The sequence below is a fragment of the Pungitius pungitius genome, chromosome 9 (genome assembly GCF_949316345.1).
Source record: "Pungitius pungitius chromosome 9, fPunPun2.1, whole genome shotgun sequence".
NCBI lineage: Eukaryota > Metazoa > Chordata > Actinopteri > Perciformes > Gasterosteidae > Pungitius > Pungitius pungitius.
Window position 1 is genome coordinate 5,327,182 of NC_084908.1, and position 21,375 is coordinate 5,348,556.

General features: G+C 42.4%; 2 protein-coding genes across 2 annotated transcripts in view; one reads left to right on the forward strand and one right to left on the reverse strand.

The window, feature by feature from the left end:
• Positions 1-118: 118 nt before the first annotated feature.
• On the reverse strand, positions 119-6,485 carry si:dkey-192k22.2 (uncharacterized). Its single transcript, XM_037471794.2, has 10 exons — positions 6,199-6,485; positions 5,225-5,518; positions 4,357-4,653; positions 2,613-2,726; positions 2,455-2,517; positions 2,248-2,283; positions 2,093-2,131; positions 1,975-2,007; positions 1,845-1,892; positions 119-853 (listed from the first exon to the last, which is right to left on the reverse strand). Exons 1-10 carry the CDS (start codon positions 6,284-6,286, stop codon positions 795-797), a joined length of 1,071 nt encoding a protein of 356 aa, XP_037327691.1. The 5' UTR covers positions 6,287-6,485; the 3' UTR covers positions 119-794.
• Positions 6,486-6,537: 52 nt separating this feature from the next.
• The window catches only part of klhl5 (kelch-like family member 5), a 37,733-nt gene continuing 22,895 nt past the window's right edge, over positions 6,538-21,375 (forward strand). The window contains exon 1 of the mRNA XM_037471742.2: positions 6,538-6,593. Coding sequence (XP_037327639.2) covers positions 6,565-6,593 — 29 coding nt within the window. The 5' untranslated portion in view covers positions 6,538-6,564. The remainder of the gene's footprint in view (positions 6,594-21,375) is intronic.

Below are 21,375 nucleotides of genomic sequence, written 5' to 3' on the forward strand. Positions count from 1 at the left end.
TGCATCACTAATTTTGTTTTTTGTGCTGCTACACTTAACTACTACAGTTCAACATTTTAGGGAAATGTGTTGTTTGCTTTCTTGCCGAGAGTTATATAACAAGACCGGACTCTGTTTCTCATTATGTTGAACGGTGTCTTTAATAGCAAAATGGCATGTCCTGCTGTTGTCATGCATGTTGGATCCTAATCCCAAACACTTTGAAGAAGGCATGAGCAAGAACATTTCCTTTCCTCTTTCCCTCCGGAATAAAGGCTTTTAATACTGTTTTTGATTTATCCCCTTCTTGCTCCCCAGTGGTAAGTTATCTCATTCATTTTCCAAATGACTATTTCCTCCCTTTCCTTGGATCACATGTTGAGTCCCAGCAGCAATCCCGAGAAGCTCACAGTGCATCTGGGTTTTCACATTCAGTGTTGAATTGGCTCTTAGCTTCCAGCCAGCAGATCTCTTTAGGAAACTGAGTATGCTGCTACCCTTACTCTTTCTCCTCTCTTTTTGGAGATATATTGATGCGGGAGAGAAATATATTATGCAAAGAAAAAACGCTGGTAGGGTTTTGGCTTCTTGCAGCTAAATCCAGACGGCCATTTATCAGCCGAGCCTCTGCTTCAAATACAAAAAACGTTTTTTAACGAGAAATATTTGGGAGGAAAGTTGTTTATTTCGGTTTGGACAGTTTAATAAACAGAAAACTGATAAAGTGCACAAAGACCCACTGAGGTTCAGAACTAACTGAAGCAATATTTTCTTCTTTCCATCTGGGGCACTTTTATGTCCATTTGTGTGCTCTGTCAGCAGGTCTGCTCCAACATGACGGAGGTGGAAGGGTGCATGCGATGATGCAAATTTGCTAAAGATAGACAACATAGAAAAAATACAATTTACAGACTGAAGTTGTTAAGCTTGTACATGAGGCTCATTTCAGGTACAAATTCTGCAGCTGCTGATTATACACACACACACACACTTGTATATGTATTGGGGCTGTCAATTAGGGTTGCCAACTCTCCCAACCCCAAATCAGGGACACTTTCACGGGCTGACAAAGGGGGTTGCTAGGGGGGGGGGATATCAAAATTGCCCATAATTCGGGATGTCCCGGTTAATACGGGACGGTTGGCAACCCTAGTGTCAATAGATTTAATGAAATAACTAATTAATCGCAAATTTTGAAATACATTAATCTCGATTAAAAGTTTTTTTAGTTTTTTTTAGATGTAGAGCGCTGGAAGTAGCCTAGCAGCTAGCTTAGCCTAGCAGCTAACTTAGCCTAGCAGTCAGCTTAGCCAAGCAAGGTCCAGCATAGCGTTGTGCTTTAAGTGGTCCGTTTGCCACTCATCCCCCTTCTGTTTGACACATGGAGGAATTCCTCTGCCCAGTTCTCTGCTGTATGTCACGTCTCTGTTTTACTTCCGATGCAAAAGCCTCTCTGCATCTTGAGCTGTCGACTTGCTTTCTCCGAACGAACTGACTGCAGCTAGCGGCTTTGTTTACTTCCGGCACACCGGAAGAACGGTGGTAAACAAAGTTGCGTTAACGCGTCAAAATATGTCATCGCATTAAACTCATTCATCGCATAGATTAACGTGCTAATTTTGCCAGCCCTAGTATATATACATGTACATACATAGATATTCAAATTAGATGCAGTCATTTTTACTCATGGAAACTTTTCAACTCATACTTTTTCCTTTTTTTCTAAGTACAATTGTAGTATTTACATTTTACTTGAATTATTTTATTTAGTACCACTACCAAAGTATTCTAGAGCTCACTCCACCAGTCTTCATAATAAGTACTTTGGAAGGCCTACTTGTATTTTGATGCATATGCAGTTTTACCTGTACAGCAGTGGTCATCATTTTCATCGAGCAGAGTTTCTATGTCCTCTGAAAAGGGCATTTGAGGAGCATTAACACACAAATCCATTGATTGCTCGGAACTTGTTTAAGTGTGTAAGCAGATTCCTACCTTGAGTGTGAACTTCTTCAATTGGGGACAGACCTGTCCGTTAAAACAAAAAGTTGTTAAAAGACTGAAGCAACGGCCCAATCAAATGATCAACGTGTGGATGCAGTTAAAAACTGACCTGCTCCAGGTCTGGATCCATAAGAGTGAAAGATCATCCCTGTAGGTCAATAGGTGGTTGTTAGTATTTACATTTATTTAATCTGAAATCATGCCAAATATGAAGATGTAGGTGAGATTTGGAGCATTGCTGTGTATTTCCCTCTAATCTTTTACCTTTGGGAGGGATCATCTCCATGTGCCTCCCAGCATCTAGGTGAAAAAAACGTATATAGTATATCAGACATATTTGTTATTACCCATTTCATAAAGAGGTACACTGACTGGTTGGCATAACATTTATTTTCAAATGACAAGGTAGTGCAAAAATGTTTTGGTGTTTCATTCAGACTGACTGCACCTCATTACTTCAGTTCAATTTACCGTTCAACTGCTGGCCATTGACAGCGTAAGCAAGAGGGTGAATGTTGCGGGGTGCATGCCTTTCTGAGAGAAATATACAAAAAATAGAATTATTTTCAGGTCAACTTTAAACCCAACCTAACCCTGTGTGTGTGTGTGTGTGTGTCTTTCTGACTTACTGCAGGAGCCTTCTATTTTCCAGTAGATTTGTCCGAGCACGATTGTGACTAGCATCAGCACCATCACACACAGCAGAGCCAGCCAGAGGGCCCTGAACACACCGCTCCACTCATCTGCAGGGCAGAGACAGATTTACAGACAGCGACTGTAACTCGCCCTTCAACATTCAATCGACACATTTTAGATACAAGTCTCACAATTCTCACTTGTCAGAATTTATAAAAATATCCATGATTATATTCCTAACAACTAAGTTTAAGATGTTTTTTAAACCTCCACATATGACACTGTGGCTCTATTTGGCAATTCAATCCCTAAGCAAAACACTGGACCCCAAATTGCTACTGTAGCTATGACAACGATACGCGGATGTTAGTTGTGTATGGAAGCTACTGCCATTAATGCATGGATGCATGTCAGTGGGTGAATCATGACATGTATGGTTGAAGCGCAACTGAGAGCGCTACACAAGTAAAGTCCATTAACCATTTGTAGGAAGTATGGCTGGATCTTTGTATAGTCTTTCAATTTCAGATGTTCCTAATTTCATTTTTAATAGGAGAACTGCTATCCAATTGATTCTATATTTATAGCTGAAGTCAGGTAGTTGGACCTATTATTATTTTTGGGATATCCAGAACAGATGTACACAATACACATATGGATATCCAGTCATGTTTAGCCCAAAGTAAATAAACCCTAATAAGAAAATCTACATGATGCATATCTGAATGAGTAAAAGAGTTCAGATTAAGATATTTACTTTAACACAAGACTTCTATCACTTCACCTTATTTGTGGCAAAAGAGAATCCAAACAGCCAAAAGAGACACATAACACTAAACCAAATGTTCAATGTCTTTTACAAAAGACCCCAGCAACAAAGCAGCTTCATAAAACTCCACATGAACTGTCTCTTTTCTTAATTATTATTAACCATCTCACAGAGAAATGCTCCAACCTGAGAGGTAGTTACTGATAGGTCATCCTCACGAGTTTTTGTTTCTGGGAATATAGAAGCCTTTTCCATCATTACATACCAGCCCTTCCCACCACCTGAACCTGACCCCTGAACATGTAAATCTCTGTCTGCCTGTAGGCTTATGTTCCTTCATTTTATCACTAAATTACCAAATAGTCTGGATTTGGGTGCTTTTCTTTGTTACTATAGACTCAGTCCCCGGACAGATGTAATTAGTTAGCAAAAAAACAGAGAAAATCTCCAGGAAAATAAATCCACAAATAAGACAAAAACAAAGAAATATTGCAGAAGATACAGTGACAAATGGGAGCAGAACAGAAAGGGACAGGATGGAAAAAGTTGTGTAGTGGAAAAGTTAAAGTGAGATGGGTTCCAGCTTTTAACACACACCCAAGCACACACACATAGACAGGAAAATATGACTTAGTCATAGCTCGGGGTGGTGTTGCAGACACAAAAAAAGATCAAGCCAGAATCAATACAACCTTGTAGATGCAGATTAAGACGTACTGTTACTCTGGGATGTAATGGAAACAAAGGCACAGAGCTCAGGTTGCAGTCAAGAGAAGAAGAGCTGAGGGAAATTTTGCTCCAATGAAATAAATGAATCCACTGTGGACTGAGAGAGGAGACTGAGATTGAATCAATTCAACCCAAGATGAAAACAGGCCGATTTCTTCCCTCTGTTCCCGTCTGGTCCTTGAGTAGAGCCACGCTGACCACCCAGGGAACAAAGAGCGCTCTCTCATCCTGACACCAACCTCTCCGGGTGAGTTTCCATGGCAGCTTCTCTTGCACGGTTGCTGTCACAACCGTTCTGTTGGCGAGCCAAAGGAGACAGCGCCTTTGATTGGCCGACTCCGCGGTGGGCGGGACAGGGAGGCAACAGTAAAACGCCGTCCACAGCCCTCGACCGCCCCTCCCCTCCTCTTCCTCCTCCTCCTCAGGTGGGTGGAGGTGTAGGAAGCTGCGATGGCTGCCTTCATAAAGGGTGAGATTCAGGGTCTCTGCATCACTGAGGTGAAGCTTCACCGACACCTCGACGTCTGTTTCCAGAGCTGTGAATACATGTATGGATAGATGAATGGCAGTTGTGCTGAAGGCTAAATGCTAACCCCAGCATGCTAACATGTTCACAGTGTCACACAATATCATTAGAAGGTATAATATTTGCCATCTTAGTGTAAGTTATCTTTTAACACAAGCTCGAGCTTACTAGTCACCGAGAAGTGGATATTTGCGAGGTCAAAGGTTAAGGTTGCTTTGACTTTTTGTCTGTACCTTTCTAATTGTGACTAAAGGTATCTCAAAGTTATGATTTTTATTTCTAGTCGACAAACCACAAACACTGCTGTGTTTCAAATGATGGGAACATGCTGATGTGAATCAAAATGCAATGTGGAGAGAGGCTAAATATATTTCCATTTAGAAAAAACCTCATTGTGGGGAGTGAGGATAAGCCAGGATCCCCAAAGTCAGCAGGATTCATCCTCCGGGGGCCATGAATGTCTGCTTCAACTTCTATTGCAATCCGTCCAATATTTGTGGAGATATTCCGGTCCGGACCAAACCGTCTCCCTGTAACCGCATAGCTAAAAACAACAAAATGTCCACGTGACTTTGTAATACCTGAAGACGACATGTTTCGATGTAATTCTGCCATGTCCACATCTGTTTTACACATGAACCAGTTCTTCTCTGGGTCTCCGCCGCCCCTCCCGGAGTCCGACTCGGGATCCGTTGCGTTGCTTTCATCCTCCTGTGTGCAGTCCTGCTCCAACTTGTTACTTGATGCAGTCGGTGTAGGGCCGCAGTCCTTCCTCCTAGCTTCAGCATCACCACTTTTCCCTTCTTCTCCCTCCTCCAGCCGCTTCCCTCGATCACAGGGTCGGTAGGGCACGCAGAGGAAGTTCACTTTAGGTACTGAAAGGAGAAAGTTAACGAACAGACAGAAGTCACAAGAATCAAAACGAGATGTCAAAATGGAAGCTGTCGCCTCCAGTTAAAATTTGACACACAAAGACGGAAGGGAGGCAGCGGCAAAAAGCCCAAACCATTGGCGGTGAAGACATGCACCAGCGCAAAGCCTAAAGCCAACCACTCTGAAATGAGGAGATCAAGGCAACATTAAACGGAAGCACTCACAAAGCAGCCGTCAGTCACAACTGGGTGCAACTAGATGTGTGAGCTTTTTTTTGTGCTGGTTATAATGTGCACCTGCACTCACGTGCACATTTTTGGCCATAACCTAAGAATTAAGAACACAAGAATTAATTTGACAGTTATAACGTTTTTTTTACCCAAACGTGTAATAGGATTAGAGGAAGTGTTGACATTTAACACGTGGCTGGGGGGTGGAGGCCTGCAAACACGAGGCGGAGTTCTCGTTTGGCTCAAAGAGAACAAGAACGAACAGAACAAAGTGATAACGAAATAAAGTTTTCTTCTTCAGATTGGGAAAGTGAAACAAAGTTTGCTCTGTACGTTGAAAAGAAACACGTTTAGGTTTAAGGCTGTGGAGTTTTGGTGAACACACTTACATGCATACTTTACTGCCACACACACACACACACACACATCTAAAGATGCTTTAGACCCCCTACCTCTGTCCAATGTGAAGAATTCTGGCAGGCAGATGATGAAGGCGAGGATCACGAGGATCAGGAGTTTAGTCAGAGCGACTCTTGTCATGGTGGAACCATAAGGTCACACAGCACACTTCTTCTTAGGCATGACGTGTGGCTCGAGGTATCCGCTTCCTTCTCTTACGTTTAAACAAACACCCGGGCACCTTGCATTTGAGAAGCCTCGCTGTAGAGCCTGAGACCCCCAGTAAGATATTTCTCACCCTTCTTGCAGAGACGGGGCGACAACGTAAGGAGACGCATGTAAAAAAAAAAAAAAAAAAAACACTTCCTCTCACGTTTCCTGTCATTTACTCAGAAAGAGTGAAAAATGAAGAGCGGCAGATGCAACAAAGAGTTTCTAACAGCAGAATGTGAGTAGAAATGAATAGTAGATCTGTTGCATTTTGTGTACAGGTAAGACAGGTCCACCGATTGGTTAAAATGTTTTTGTGTGAAACGGAGAAAGAAAAAAAAAATGTGTTTCTTTACACCCCTACTCAAATCCTCTCTGGTGAAGTGCAAACAAGGTGTCGGTTGCTGAGGAGGAAACTGCCCTCTATACAACATTCTTTCATGTGGTTGTCAGAAACTCTTTTGCATTATCTGTATCTAAAAGTATCTCACGGTTTCAAAGTTTTCTGCTGAGTTTGCTTTGTAGTTCCTTGGTACCTTGTATCTCACAATTTCATATTAATAATAAACTCTCACAATTGATCCTAGTTATAGAAATATGTCTCAATAATAAGATAAGAGTCTAATACTTTTCCCATCGAGTGATTCTTTTGCTGCTGAGGAGGAAATCACCTTTCAGATTCCCAAAAGAAGAGAATGTGTTTTTATTTCATACCCGCTTGACTTGGTCTCTGCTGGGTGTTTAGTGTTGCTCCGGTTCTTAGGTGGGGTTCCTTCTTGTGATTATCACATTGTTGACCTCTGGTGAACATCTCTGTGTAAGTTGTTGTGTGTTCTGATGTTTTATTCAAGATCCAAACAGAAGTCTTTCATTTACAAATAGTTTCTCCCCGAATCAAAGTTGTAGTCTGGTAATTAGGGGAGAACAGGGTTGGTTATCACAAGGTTTGGTTGTCACGTTTATTATACTGTGCCACCAAAAGGTGATAATCGGGATCGGAGCTCACCTACATACAGTTGCACTCAAAACGCTTCAGCGCCCATTGCAAATTGGGTTTATTGGCAAAATTTGGTGTGGTTTCTCCAAAATGCACCAAATGCCACTTTCAATGACGACTGGAGTCTCGAAACAAGCATCTTTATTACGCTTGGGATCATTGTCTTGTTGGAATGTCTAGCGACGCCCAAGCTTCAGTTTCACCAGAGATGATCCAAGGATTTCCCGATTCAATCCATCGTGCTCTCTGCACGCTGCCGGTTTCCAGTGCCAGGAGGCAGCAAAGCAGCCGCAGAGCACCACTGAGCCACTGGCATGCTTCACTGTAGGCACGGTGTTCCTCTCAGCGTGTGCCTGGTTCTTTCTCCTCCAAACATGCCGCTGATCCATAGAGCAGAGAAGTGCAGTTTTGGTTCATCGCTCCACAGAACAGAATGCCACTCTCGGAGCTTTCTATGTTATCTCATGGTCCCACATTGATGGATGCTGGGAGTCACAAGGAAAGGTGAAGCCCCTGATTGAAACATCTTTTATTAGCTGGAGTGATGGAGTGAAAAGTGTTTTACTCAGGGGACCAGCTGTAAACACCTCCAGGACCCTTGAGCCTCCTTGAACCACATTTAGAAAACCACATGTATGGAATCTCTCTTCTTTACCCATCATGTGTGTGAATAATAATAATAATAATAATAATAAGACCAACCAGCATAAACCAGGAATAGAACTTCCTTTTAGTCACACATAAGAGGAGCTGAACTTTCAACCGGACAGTGTGCCAGAGATTTTAATAATCAGGTGTAATGGGTGAATGATGATGATCAAGGCTGGACTGGTAATCGGGCCGACGCACTTGGGGGCCGGTCAATAGGCGTATACAATTTTTTGTAAACAAAAAAAAAAAAAATCTAGAGGTTGATGCCTCAACATGTTTAAAAAATAACCAACATGTTTAGTGCTGTAGCTTCAGTTTCCAAAACTACTACAGTACCTGACGACATGTTGCAGAAACATAGGGTTGCCAACTCTCCCAACCCCAAATCAGGGACACTTCCGCGGGCTGGCGGGGGGTGCTAGCAGTCGGCGGCCGGGCTGACACAATCTATTTTTTCTTTGCAGAGCCAGCCTCACTGCTCATTTCAACAGATAGGACAGCTCTCACCCGGCACCCGCGCGCACACTGGTCTGATGCGTCACAGCTTCACAACAACCGGGAGTTTTTCGCGGTCATTGACTTAGCAGGCTGTGATCGGAAATCGGGACTGGAGCTGTCAATCAAAATTGCCCATAATTCGGGATGTCCCGGGTAATACGGGACGGTTGGCAACCCTACAGAAACATTAGGTGAACATAGCACATGGAGGAGGAGAGGTGACTAGCCATAGCGATAGCGCTGCTTGCGGCTCGCAGGCAGCAGAGGAGAAGGTGCAGCAGGTGTCTGTGTGACAGTGAAGTCCAGGAGGGACAGAGTGAGCAGGAGAGTGTCATTGAAACGGTAAGCAAGCAGGTAGCTACATGAACAGGGAGGGAGTGTTAATCAGGGCGGTGCATGAGGACAGTGTGTGTGGGCCTGGCTGGGCCACAACCAAGATGATGACGATTTAACTGTTAACTCATGTAATGAATATTATAATAAGGCAACAAACATAATCATTGTCGGTTGTTGCTACATTTTGTTGATGATAATCGTTTGATATTAAGTATTTGAGTTATTAGTCTATATTTCAGTAATTGAACTGTAGTTTAGTAGTTCAATATAACCAAGCAGCAGGGTTCGAAATGAGGGGGATCTGGGGGGGTCCCGGACCCCCTATAAGTCATTAGGGACCCCCCCAGATAACTGTTAACTCGTTTAATAAATATTGTAATAAGGCAACAAACATAATCGTTGTCGGTTGTTGCTATTGTAAAGTCTGAGTGTCCGGTTGTCATTTGTCAAATTGTCACTTAAAAGTTACTGTAATGGCCACTCAGCTAAAGTAAAATAGCACAGAATAAGCTATTTTGCACTGTTTTTGTAGCTAGCAGAGTTGAGAGTTCACTTATTCAATTGGAACTTGGGATATTCTAATGTAAACATTTAAAACTCATAACGGCCCTTTCTTCTCTAGAAAAAAACTTAAATGATGCCATTTGATTATTTTAATTATTCTGCTTAGCAGAATAAAAAAATTATACAGGTTTGAAACAACTTGATGGTGAGTAAATGATGACACAATTTTCATTTTTGGGTGAACTATCCCTTTAAAACAAAGTAACCTAATACTTGCAATTGTAAACTGGTCCATGGCACTTACAGTAGTTCTCAGCTTTGTATGGGTTTTTGGGAACGGAACAGTAGATATGCATATCTACAGGGACTGCAAGGATAGTGTACTCGTTGGTGGTTGTGTCCGACCGATTGTGGTGGGCCGGTCTGAGCAAAAATGCCAGGGCCCTTTTTTTGTCCCAGTCCAGCCCTGATGATGATGCACATAGGTCATCTGCTGATCCTTCATGTAGCACCACTTTTAGGGTCACAATTTCTCTTTTTAATATCACTTTTGTCCCAAACAAGCAATCTCAAACACAATTTAAAGCAATATAAAATCAATAATTTCTTCATTGTTGTTTGTTTGCAATCTATAGAAAAATATAAGAAGATGGACTTCCTGAAGGGTGAGCCAGGAGTTTAACTTAAAGTCAGAGACCCCAAGAAGTTAATGTGCGTTAAATTTGTGAGCTATGAAGTGCCAGTATATGTTTTTATTTTCAAGGCTATCTGTTTGTAATAAGCTAGCGAGCCGGCTCCATCTGTCGCAAACAGCCATCCCTTTAAATTGTCTGTATTTATGGATAACTCCCTGCTAAAGAATCCTAATGTTTCCTGATTAAAGGCTGTTATTATATAGCGTTCAATGCTGTAAATGATTTTTACAACAATTTTAAATTTAAGGATTAAAAAAAAAAGCCAACATAAAAACCTTTCACCACGCAGATGGCTGTATCATTATAGAGAGCGTATCGTTGATGCTATTGTAATATTTGGTTTTGAAGCCTTAAATAACTTTCTTTTTGGAGCTGTCAGCAGAGAGAGATGGTTCTAAGACACTTACGCATTGGCTTCACTCCTCAGAACCGGAGGTTGCCACCTGAATCACAGGCGTTATTTGGTGTCAGTCGCATTCATCACTTTTAATGCTGCCGTCAGACGCCCTGATGATGAACAGAACATTGCTGACTGGGTGAGAAGTGTGAGAACGATAGGAGACGGATGTCCTCCTCAGCACTTCTCTTCAAGACCCAGTCGTCTGCTGAAAATGAACATTAACCATGAATCCTATCAAGGCGTCACCTTCGACTGAAATCCCCTGAGAAATCCTGTGAGTGGACTATTTTTGGAGCTCTGCATTACTGCTGAATTTGATGCAGAGATTTGAGAGATTGACAGTAACAATCATGATGAGATTGGGGATTTAGGTACACCAAGGGATACTCAACGGGCTCTGCTTGGCGGGCTCAGCGCACGTCCTGGTTGCATGTCAGGCATTAGGGGATGTACCTCTGATCCTCATCATTGTGCTCTGAATCCTAAGTATCATCCCTGGATCTGCTTTAAATGGACACAATAATGTTCTCAGGCAGGCTGAGAACATCCATAGTTTGATTTGAAATTCTCTTTGATCCTTTACACCTTTTGGGGGTTTTGTCTGAGTACATCCAACCGCAGCTTTGGATGTGAATGAGGCGAGATACTTGCTGCCTTTTGATTTTGTTAAAGGATTTTGTTAAACTATGCGGCATGGACTTTGAACACTATTGGAGGGGTTTGGGAACATGCTCTTCACAATAAATAAAGGCTATACACATGAAGAACGTATGTAAAAACATCACGCTCCAGTGGTAAATACAAAGGTAGGTGGGTTGCCAAAACCTACGTACTAGGGGGGAGGGACGTAATTTGACAAAAGAGAATATCTATGGTCAATATTTACATTTACAACATTTACATCTACAACCAAACTAATTAGACAGAAAATGCTTCAAAAGGCTAAATAAAATGGTAACAGTTAGCAGCCTAAGAGACAGATGTTGAGCATAAAATACAGAGCTAAAATAAAGGGAATATTGTGCCAACATTCACCAAGTGACCAGAAAATCACTTCAAAATAACATTAATGTTGCTCCGTAACTTCTTTGTATTTACTAGTGTATTCATGATATCAACTTAAAAGGTGCTAACATTCACGCTCCCCAAGTGGCCCAAAATAATCGGTAATTGCAAGTATCTAAAATCTGCATGATATTGTGAAATGATCCACAACAGGAGAGACTGATAGCAATGGAAATGGGGAATAAGAGGGAGGGGTGTAGCATGTATTTCCATTCATCACGGGGTGGGGGAGAAGGAGGAGGTGGTAGAGGAAGGGGAGGGAGAGCATGGTGATTCAGCGCCGTCTCAGCAGTAAGGCGTCATCTGGCTCTCATGAGACAAAGCCACTGTGAAACTTTATGACACTTTATGGACTGATTATGAGGTCTCAAAGAGATTATCGTTAAGAGTAAACCTGGACATTTCCAGATTTATCCTTCTCTTGGCTCTGATAGGTCTGTCTCAATCACTGCTTTGTATCAGTTGTATGTGCTCCGAATGCAGCATTTGTCTCTTTGTCTTGTCCCCTCCACTCTGTTTTGTCCACTAAAAGAAACATGGAGGGGCCTCTCTTTCAGAGTTTCAAGGTTTTAGGAGTCACACACATCTTCTCGGTTGTGTGTGACTGTGTGAATGTGTGTGTGTGTGTGTGTGTGTTTGTGTGTGAATGCGTTGTGAGAACCAGCACTTCAAAGACAGTAAAGTGAGCTAAAGTGGGGTTGAATTTACAGGAAATGCACAGCTATGAAAGAGCTGCCTCTCACCTTCTCCCTCCTTCTCTTCTCTCCTGCGCTGTAACCTTCTCTGGTGAGGAAATGTCATGTCAATAAAAGCTTTTTAACATGAAAAAAAATCAATGTGCTCCAATTGCAGCTTTTTTTCGAGTCAACCATTTTCAAACAAATGGGAGGCTCTGAATCTGCTCGCTTGGTGCGAAATAACGTCAGTAGTGTTACATCAGAGCCCCCTGTTAGTGGCCCTGTAAGATCCTGTTAACACCGGTATGACCAAACATGAACACTTTCGACTTTGAAGTGCGTTATTGGTCACAAATCACGCCATCAACTTTTATTATCCTGAAAGGGAAAGCACGCTTGCAGCGAGTGTTTCAATAAAAATGCCTCATAAAACACAGTAAAGACACACAACTAGGAGCTCAATAAAATGTATTATATACCCACATCAGTTGGTAAGATCACACAATGAATATTGTATTGAAACAATCAATCCAAGTCTTTGGAGTCATTGCTCAGGAGGGATGTTTCCCTGAAGTTGAGAAAGAAATGTTCATTGTGAACACAGAAAAGTCACAAGCATTAAGTGCTAAATGTGTTGCTTTTGTGCTTATTCTGTACCAACCGAACTCCAAAGAGCAGACAAAGATGACACTAAGCCTCCACTAGCTACAGAGACCTGATTTTAAGAAGTAAAAACCGCAATGTGAAAGGGTGAAGGTTCACACGTAGTCTACTCCCAGGCTACTTGTCGATCACAAGGTAACCACGATCCAAAGCACACCCGAAAATGAGACCATCATTTACGAACTGAACATCGTCTTTTATTGGAGAAGACCTGAAACTATAGAATGAATATATAAAACCTTTGTTTATAATGTTTACCGAGGTAATAAATAACAAGAAAAAGGGTTATTTTCTGATGGCCATTAGAGCGATTGTGATTTAAGGCACTTACACATTGGCTCCTGAGACCTGGAGGTTATGACACAGCAGCTGTAGTAAAAGGGAGAAGAAATAATAAAGTCGGAAAGTAGTGATTTTTGTCTCTCCTCCTTACCAACTCGATAGTGTCATCACTGGTAGCCACCCCCCTCCTGCCCTGCATTAACCCCCTCCCCGCCTTCTCCTGACCCTTTGTGCCGACATGCTCACCTGCTCTCCATTTCCTTCACTAGTCCGCGATCCATTTCCACTCATTCCCAGCCACATTGACATCGTTTCTCATGCATTTGCTTTCCGGCCGTTAGGGCAAGCACTCTGATATCAGCTGTTTTTTATACACAGCCTTTTCCAGAAGCGTATTTATCAGGTAGGCTTACAACATATTTTCACGCAAAAAGGCACAATAGTATTTCCATTACCCATATTTTGACTCGATAAGCGGCATGTTGAGGTGTTGACCCAGTTACGCAGCCGTTAGAGCTATTCATCATGGGGGCGTTTTATGTTGATCAAGATGTGCATGATTTCATGCAAAACAAACCAAAGTACTAGGTGCATCTAAAGGTAGTATATGACAAGAGTGAAGCTTATCGATGTGTGTTTGCGTTTCTTTTGCCGTGATGACCCTGCTGTTTGTGGATCTCTTTGAGCACGTATAGGGTTAGCGCTGATAAAAGATGAACACAGCATATCTCTCTCTCTCTCTCTCTCTCTCTCTCTCTCCTATCTCTTCCTCTGTTTGGAACCGGTGTGGTGTTTCAACTATTCTTGTCACGTCTTGGAGCGGCTTGTGCTATGTGAACAAAACAAGCCTCCCATCTGACGCTCTAATGGAGAGCGTCACACACAAACATGGTTTCTAATGCATGAGAGCCAATGTTATTTTGGGAACTCTATTTCAGGGTAATTTTATTCATGGGTTTGTTAGAAAAAGGAGCAAGCAGGTGTGTTCTTGGGAGAAAGCCACCTGGTGCGTTTGACATTTTAGTGACATTTGGTTTTCGGTTTGTGCGTTAGATCAAATAAATGTCCTACCTTCCAGAGGTTAGCTCTGTATTGTCATTTTTTTTACAATTATCAACATGGCATGATTCTTATGCTAACATATGCGCTACTTCTAGGCTGCTTTTTACCACAAACTTGCTTTTGGATGTTACAAGTTTAGTTTGACGGTATTCAGTGGAAGCAACCCCAAGTAAGAAAAGGAGTTATTTCTAACCACATGGAAGAAGGAAAACTGCATCTAAATGCTGGTATTCGACCGATGGTATATAATACAGTAATAACTTTCATTTATATAGCACCTGTCCAAACAAAGTTACAAAGTGCTTAACAATATGCACAGAGTTATAGAAAATACAATCTAGCAGTGGTCACGCTAAATCGTTAAATTTGTCTCCCCTGCGTTTGACACATAGTCAAATTGCAATGACTCATTTTTCTTATAGTCCACAAAAGATTTGCCATTGCAGTTTTAATATAATCAAAGATAACACACGAGGAATCAGTAATAGGAGCTAGACTGTCCTGAATAAAAGCAGCTGTTTTCAGGTTATTTGTGGTGAGCTTCTGTAACAGATTATCCCAGGGGATCATTTCTGTGTGTTTTGCGACTAGCGTTTGAAATAAATCATGTAAAATGGAGATTTATTTGGAAAGCACTGTTAATGGAGGTGTGCAGTGTAAAATAAATGATCTATAGTGAAGGTGGTAACAATAATTCCACATGAATATCAAATGCAGTAGTGGAAGGAAACCTTTGGTCTTCAATATTTACTTATAAGAGACAGTTGGTCGATAGTCAAAATAAAACACTGAGGCATTCATTTTAGACACAAGTGAGGAATTGATCCAGAATCTATTGAGTATTCACTGGCTGACTAATTGATTTAAGATTGTGACCCGTGGGTCTGGACGGGGTCGGCGACATTCAGTTGTAGGAGTTGTCATTATTGCATACGTCTTTGATTGCTATTATAATTTTCACTGATCAGATTTTATTTCTCCTCTGTCACTTCTCATTTGATTTCTCCCTCCCCCATTCCATTCCTTCTGCGTTCCTCCGTTGTGTCATAGGTTTATGGATTAATGTACGCGGGGGGAAGGTGACCTTCCTCCATAGCCGACCGATCAGAGAGCAGGCTGGACAGAGTGTCTCTTTCTTTCACACAAGCAGCAGAGTGAATAAGAGGATACTGTATAATCCTAATAATAAAGTGTGCCCGTCTGTGCTTGAGCGTCACACTTGGGGATAAAGTTTCACCAGCTGATTGAGGATTGATGTAATTGGGAAAAATGCTTTTGGTACAAATTGGTAAATGTGAAATGCTATTTCCTTCAGAAAGACATTTGTTTTTAGATCGCACCGAGGCAATATTGGTCACCTATTTAGTAGAATATTTCAAATATAATATACAAAACAATTTAGTAAAAAAAAACTTGAGCAATGAGACAAGACAAAAATAATTAGAGTGGATGTAACTCAAGTTTTGTGCATGTGTGGCCCACTGTCACTCAGCGTTGTCAAATTTATGAAGGAGTGCCACAATAAGTTATTAGGCACTTTAATGCGACTTTAATGGATACCACAGTTTCCTTAATGTTTCATGGTCAACGTTTCAGAACTTCATAGTACCGAGGGACCAACTGTGCAAACATCCCTCTCTCTCTAATTACTTGTGACACTCAGTTCTATGCAGGCCAGGGGCTGCCATTGGCTTGTGGCAGCGTAAATTATTAAGGCCCTCTCTTTATTTGGCCGTAAATGCTCCCTCTTTCTCTTTCTCTCTCTCTATTGCGGTCTCCTTCCGTCTCTTCCTCCCTTGTGTGTTGTACTTCGTCTCCTCCCTCAACACCCAGCCCGTTTAGAAAGAGAGTGAACAGGAAAAGAAAACCCTGCAGCGCCTGTGGAAAAAAAAAATCTATAAAATAACACAGAGACAAATGTGGTTCGTGTAGATGGACAGAAATGGAAAAAATAATGGCAGTAGGGAAATGGGGAAAAGAAGAGATGGAGCATTAGAGAGCAGAGAGGGGGGGATGAATTGCTCAGCCACATGGTTCTCCTCCCTGCAAAGACACCTGAGAGTGTCATGGAGGAGCAAACACACCTGCTTTATACCTGAGAATAGAGGCGTTATGTTGATGTGTGTGTGTGTGTTTACAGTTGATGTATTTTTCCTTGCAAACAAAACCATAGAGACCCGTTGTGTTCCGCTGTTAAACTGCAGGCGTTACAGGAGGAGAGAAGTGAGGCCACAGAGGAGGAGAGACAGTTATTGACTGAGAAATGTTAGGGAAAAGAAAGAGTCTTTTTTTATGTCCATCAATAATTCCCGTTGTGTATCATTTCCTGTAGCGTGCAGCTTCATGCCTCAGCACTTCTACCATCGGCTAAATACCTGACTTGTGCATTTCTGGGCACAAACACACACAAACACACACAAACACACACATGGGAGGACTAGAGATTGTTTGCATCATTTTGGACACAGATGATTTGTGTGAATATAGGAATTGTGTCCGAAATGGTCCAAAAATAACAAATATTGAATTGATTGAAATGAAAATGAGTGAGGTAGTGAGCTATGTTAAGTGAGATGTAAATTAAAATACTATGAAATACAACAAACAAAGAGTAAACTGCAGAAAAAGCTTGATTCTTTTGGATTGTCAAAGAAGAACTGATCAGAAGTTTAAGATGGACCACTTTAGGATATCCAAGTTCTAACCTTTCCTCAATAAAGCAATGCTTTCAAAACAAACAAACAAAAACGTGGAGGTGGGATTTCTTCTCCCTTCTCGGTCCCATTAAGGAGTCTTGCTGCTACATTTGAGATGTGCTTTGTATTTCACAGATTCATGGGAATAACCGCTTGAGCTGTTTTTTGTGCTTGTGGATGTTGTGGGATGGACTCATGTAGCCATTGTTCCAAATGTTGCCTGCTGCTGGAGGTAACAATGTGATTTGTTGGCTGTCAGATGAACTCTTAGCATATGCCCATAAACTTCTGTTTGTCCTGCAGCAGCAGCAGAATAAGACGTCAGAGTTGAACAGGCGCGCACACCAAGGCCAAAAGTCGGACCCCGACAGATCAATGGCTGATAGCTGTCCTGTATACGGAACGTGGGTGTGAGCTTCGGACGGGAGCGGATATGACAGAGTGAGTTTTGATTGGACTGGATGAGAGCCAGAAGCTTATTTCCACCTTTGATTATCATCCCGCCTCTTCATGCTCTGGGGTCACTAAACACATGCAGAGCTCGACAAATGGGGTTCAATTTGCCAGTTTTCACCTTTGATGCCTCCTCCCTGCTTTTTCCTCTCAGGCAATTCGAGAAACCAAAGCTCGCGTGCTACTAGTGTGCATTTGTGTGCGTGTATGTGCTTGTGTGTGCACAGGTGTCGTGCTTTAAAGCAAAAGGGATGAACTATTTCCCCTGAACACGGTAGCAAGCATGGATCAAAGTAATTGGACAGTTTGCTTTACTCTTGGGCTGTCAAAGAGCCTTGTGTGCATATAAGTGCGCATGCGTGTGTGTCTGGGGAAGGGGGGGGGGGGGGGGATTTTTGGCCTCCCAGATCTCGCAGCAAAATACTCAACATACAGCACACATCTTTTTGAATGCACACACTCAAAAACATCTATTTCTCACTACAGTTTGTTGAATAAAACATGGCAGTAGAAGTCTCGGGGCAGACGGAGTGAGATGGAAGGTTTCTGCTCCGATAAAAGATGGGATACACAAGCTTCCATCTGTTGGGGCAGGGCATCGAGGTACTTGTGGGCAGTGTTGGTTGTTTTGATCCTTCGCCGCTTTCTTGCCATCTCTTGGATCCCTCAGGCTTTCAGTCTTTTTCTTCTCTCTGTCGCTCTCGCTTTTCCTCCCACTCAAGCTACTATATCTGCTCAGAGAAAAAAAACAACTTCTACTAGTCCTACACGAGACGCACCTAATTAACGCTGGTCTTTCTCACGCAGTAGATCCATCCCTGGAAGGAGGAGGATAGCAAAAAGGACACTTTATACTCCATCTCATCACTTACTGACACACATTGACAGACTGGTGGTAGAGGCTCTCATGCAAGGTGCCACCTCCCCATCAGGACCCTAAATTAATTCACATTCATGCGCCGATGGCACAGCGTATTTGGAGTTCTTGCCAAAGGACATTTTAACTCTACCAGCTACCAAAACAACACACTTAGAAAACTGCTTATTTACCCTTTTTTGTTTCCTGAACCATCCTCTAAACAACCTGTGTCCTAGGCTGTCAAATATGAAAAAAACAGGTACTCTGCACTTGTAACCCCAACCTGCTTTCACGCCAAGCTCTCAAATACCGACGGCGTCTGATAGTGACTAAACCATCATTAAATGGTCGCAGTAACTGACGTGGAACAAAGAGTGCGTGCAGTCCAACCTGCATCTAATTTAGACACAATAATGTTATCTTCCTTTCTGCATCAGTGTGGATTTTACATCCAAGAACAGCATTCATTCAGCAGTAGCAACGATCTGGCTCTGCTATTGGCTGATGTGATGGAGATAAGAGGGAAATGACCACCCGAGGGTGGTCTGCGTTTTTCCTCTGCAGTGCCACTATACTTGTGAGGACCCAGATTAACATAACGCATTACCTTGCCCCTACCCCCTCAACAATTTTAACCGTAAATCCAGATCTTGACCAAACTGCCTTTTCAAGGTCTCGTCAATCTCTCCACACAGACTTTTTATATCCGTAAGAAACCGGCATGCTTTCCTACGATTTCATCCTTTAAATGTATTTGTACAGCAGTTTTTCAGTTGTCCGACCACCTAAAATCACCTGTGCGGTTTTTGTTACCATTCACCAATTCTGCTTATATAGAATAGTCATAGGCCAAAACAAAGGGAACAGCCATAGTGTCCCAATTTAAGAAAAACATCCTCACTGACAAGGTCTAAAATGAAAATGGTCCCCACAAAGATAGATTTGCAAGAAAAACATAAGCACCATTAACACAAGCACATCCTCAAAACGTTGGTTTCCTTCCTCCCAGCAAGCGCCCCTGCCAATGTTAAATATATTTTCTGCTCGATAACATTGACTAGTGTGCCTCCAGATCAATTGAATTGCAATCAAACACTCCCTGTAGTTCTCATGCATTTGGGAGAAGCCACGCTGTCGATGTGGAGAGGTAATTATTTGCTTGGCCAGTCTGAGCCTGCTCTGAGTCTCAAGGACGGACTCGCCTGCAGCTTCAGTGCCTACCAGCGCTGCTGTTACAGAACGGAAACAAGCACATCTGTGTGTGTGTCCTTTTGAAGAGGGGACTGTGACTTGAATGAAAGTGTGTCCTTGTCTTTTTGTGTGTGTGTGCATGCAGAATGTATAATGGCTAAACGTGTGGAGGGGCATATGCAGATGTTTGCACACAAGTTGTGGTGTGCCTATGCCTGCAGGAACATATATGGAGCAATGGTTGGGCGGGTGGGTTTCCACCCTGAGGTAATGGCAGCCCCACCATTACGTGCGCACACAAACACACACATTCCCTTGTGTGTCACGGTATAGTAGAGGGGAAGGGGAGCAGGATATTGAGGTCGGGAATGGAGATTGTCAAGAAATGTAGAAAGGAGGCAGGGTGCGGGTGGGGATGAAAGGTTTCAAAACAGAGCCCAGTGGAAAAAACAGGAAGGGAGAATAAAGGAAATAAAGAGCGAGGGAGATTGGAAGAAGACCGTTGGAGGATGAACATCAGTCACGTGAGATGAGCTGATCATCACAGACAGGCCAGATAGATAATGTCTCACTTTCTGGCCCTATAAAATCCTTTTTACGACAGCTCTCGCCAGAAGCTCTAGATTTTGCCTGAGTGCGTGCGTTTGGATGCTTGTAGCGTCAAATCCGCATGCTTGCATGCATGAATACACACAAATGATGCTTATCAAGTGTGAAGTGTTTGTGAAGTGAATTCCATGATGTTTTATTATATATGTTCGGTGTGTGTGTGTGTGTGTGTGTCAGTGTTTGGATGTATGAATGCGTGTGTGTGTGTGTGTGTGCAGCTATAAAGCTGCGCCGGAGACTCTTTGAGTGATGGCCTTGCACTACCGCAGCCAAGAGACCAATAACAGTATAGCGGCTCAAGGAGGCTCCTGCCAAGTGACCAATGATTAGATCCAACTGAAGGAGACCAGAGCCCAATGGCCCCTGAGTCGAAAACGCCATTTCATTCATTCTCAGAGCCCCATTTCTCCCCGTGAAACAGGAGGGGGTTTCCATCCAGGTGGTTTTGCAGAAACTTATTGGTTTACTTTTTCATTTCTTTTCCATTTTGAGTTGTGATGTTGTGATGAGTTCTCCGTAGGAGATTAAGTATCCGTCTCTTTACAGTATCTAGAAATAACTTTCAGACAAGAATCTCCGGACTGACAGAAGACGTCTTGGATTGAAAGTTAAAATCAAAAGTATTTAATAAAGGAAAAGGTGTTGTGGCCCTCAACAGGCCACAGGGCAGCCCACTGACTACCCACTGCCTCTGTCTCTTGCTTCTACCAGCGAACTCTAGAACAATGGCTGCCTACAGGTATTAATACAGATCAGGAAAGGTGTCTCAATGTCAATATCGGGTGTGAGTATTACATGCATGCATTTTGGTTGGTTACATTACATTGAATACAATCATAGCTGTACATTGGTATTAGTCAATATCAGGTGTGAGTATTACATGGCTGTAGCCTGGTGTACACTAAATACATTTTATGAATTGGTCTCATTTATGAACCAGGTCGTCGGTTTCTTTATAATAATCCACACTTCCATGAAATAAATTGTTGTATTAACAACAAGAAAGACCATGCTTGATGAGGGAAATGTTGTTCCTGACCCTTAATTATTTATTTACTCCAACAGTACTGCTGTTTGTTTTTCGTGCCTCCTTACAGACTTGTCATGTTTTTGTGTGTGTGTGTGTTTATTGACTGGGGTGATTGATCTGATTGAGCATCAAGGTGGTCTTAGCACTTCAGCATCCTGATGCTGAAGAAGAGCCCTGTGTTCCTCAGAATCTGCCTAACAGATTTAATATCGCCCATTTCCATCTGCACTCTTCAGTTATTTACGGACGGGGGCCAATTTATGAGCAACACATCTTCTGTCTGTGTAATCCACAAACTGCCCTCGGTTGTTTGATTTATAGATTTTTTTTACTAGATTGGGGCATCCCTCCC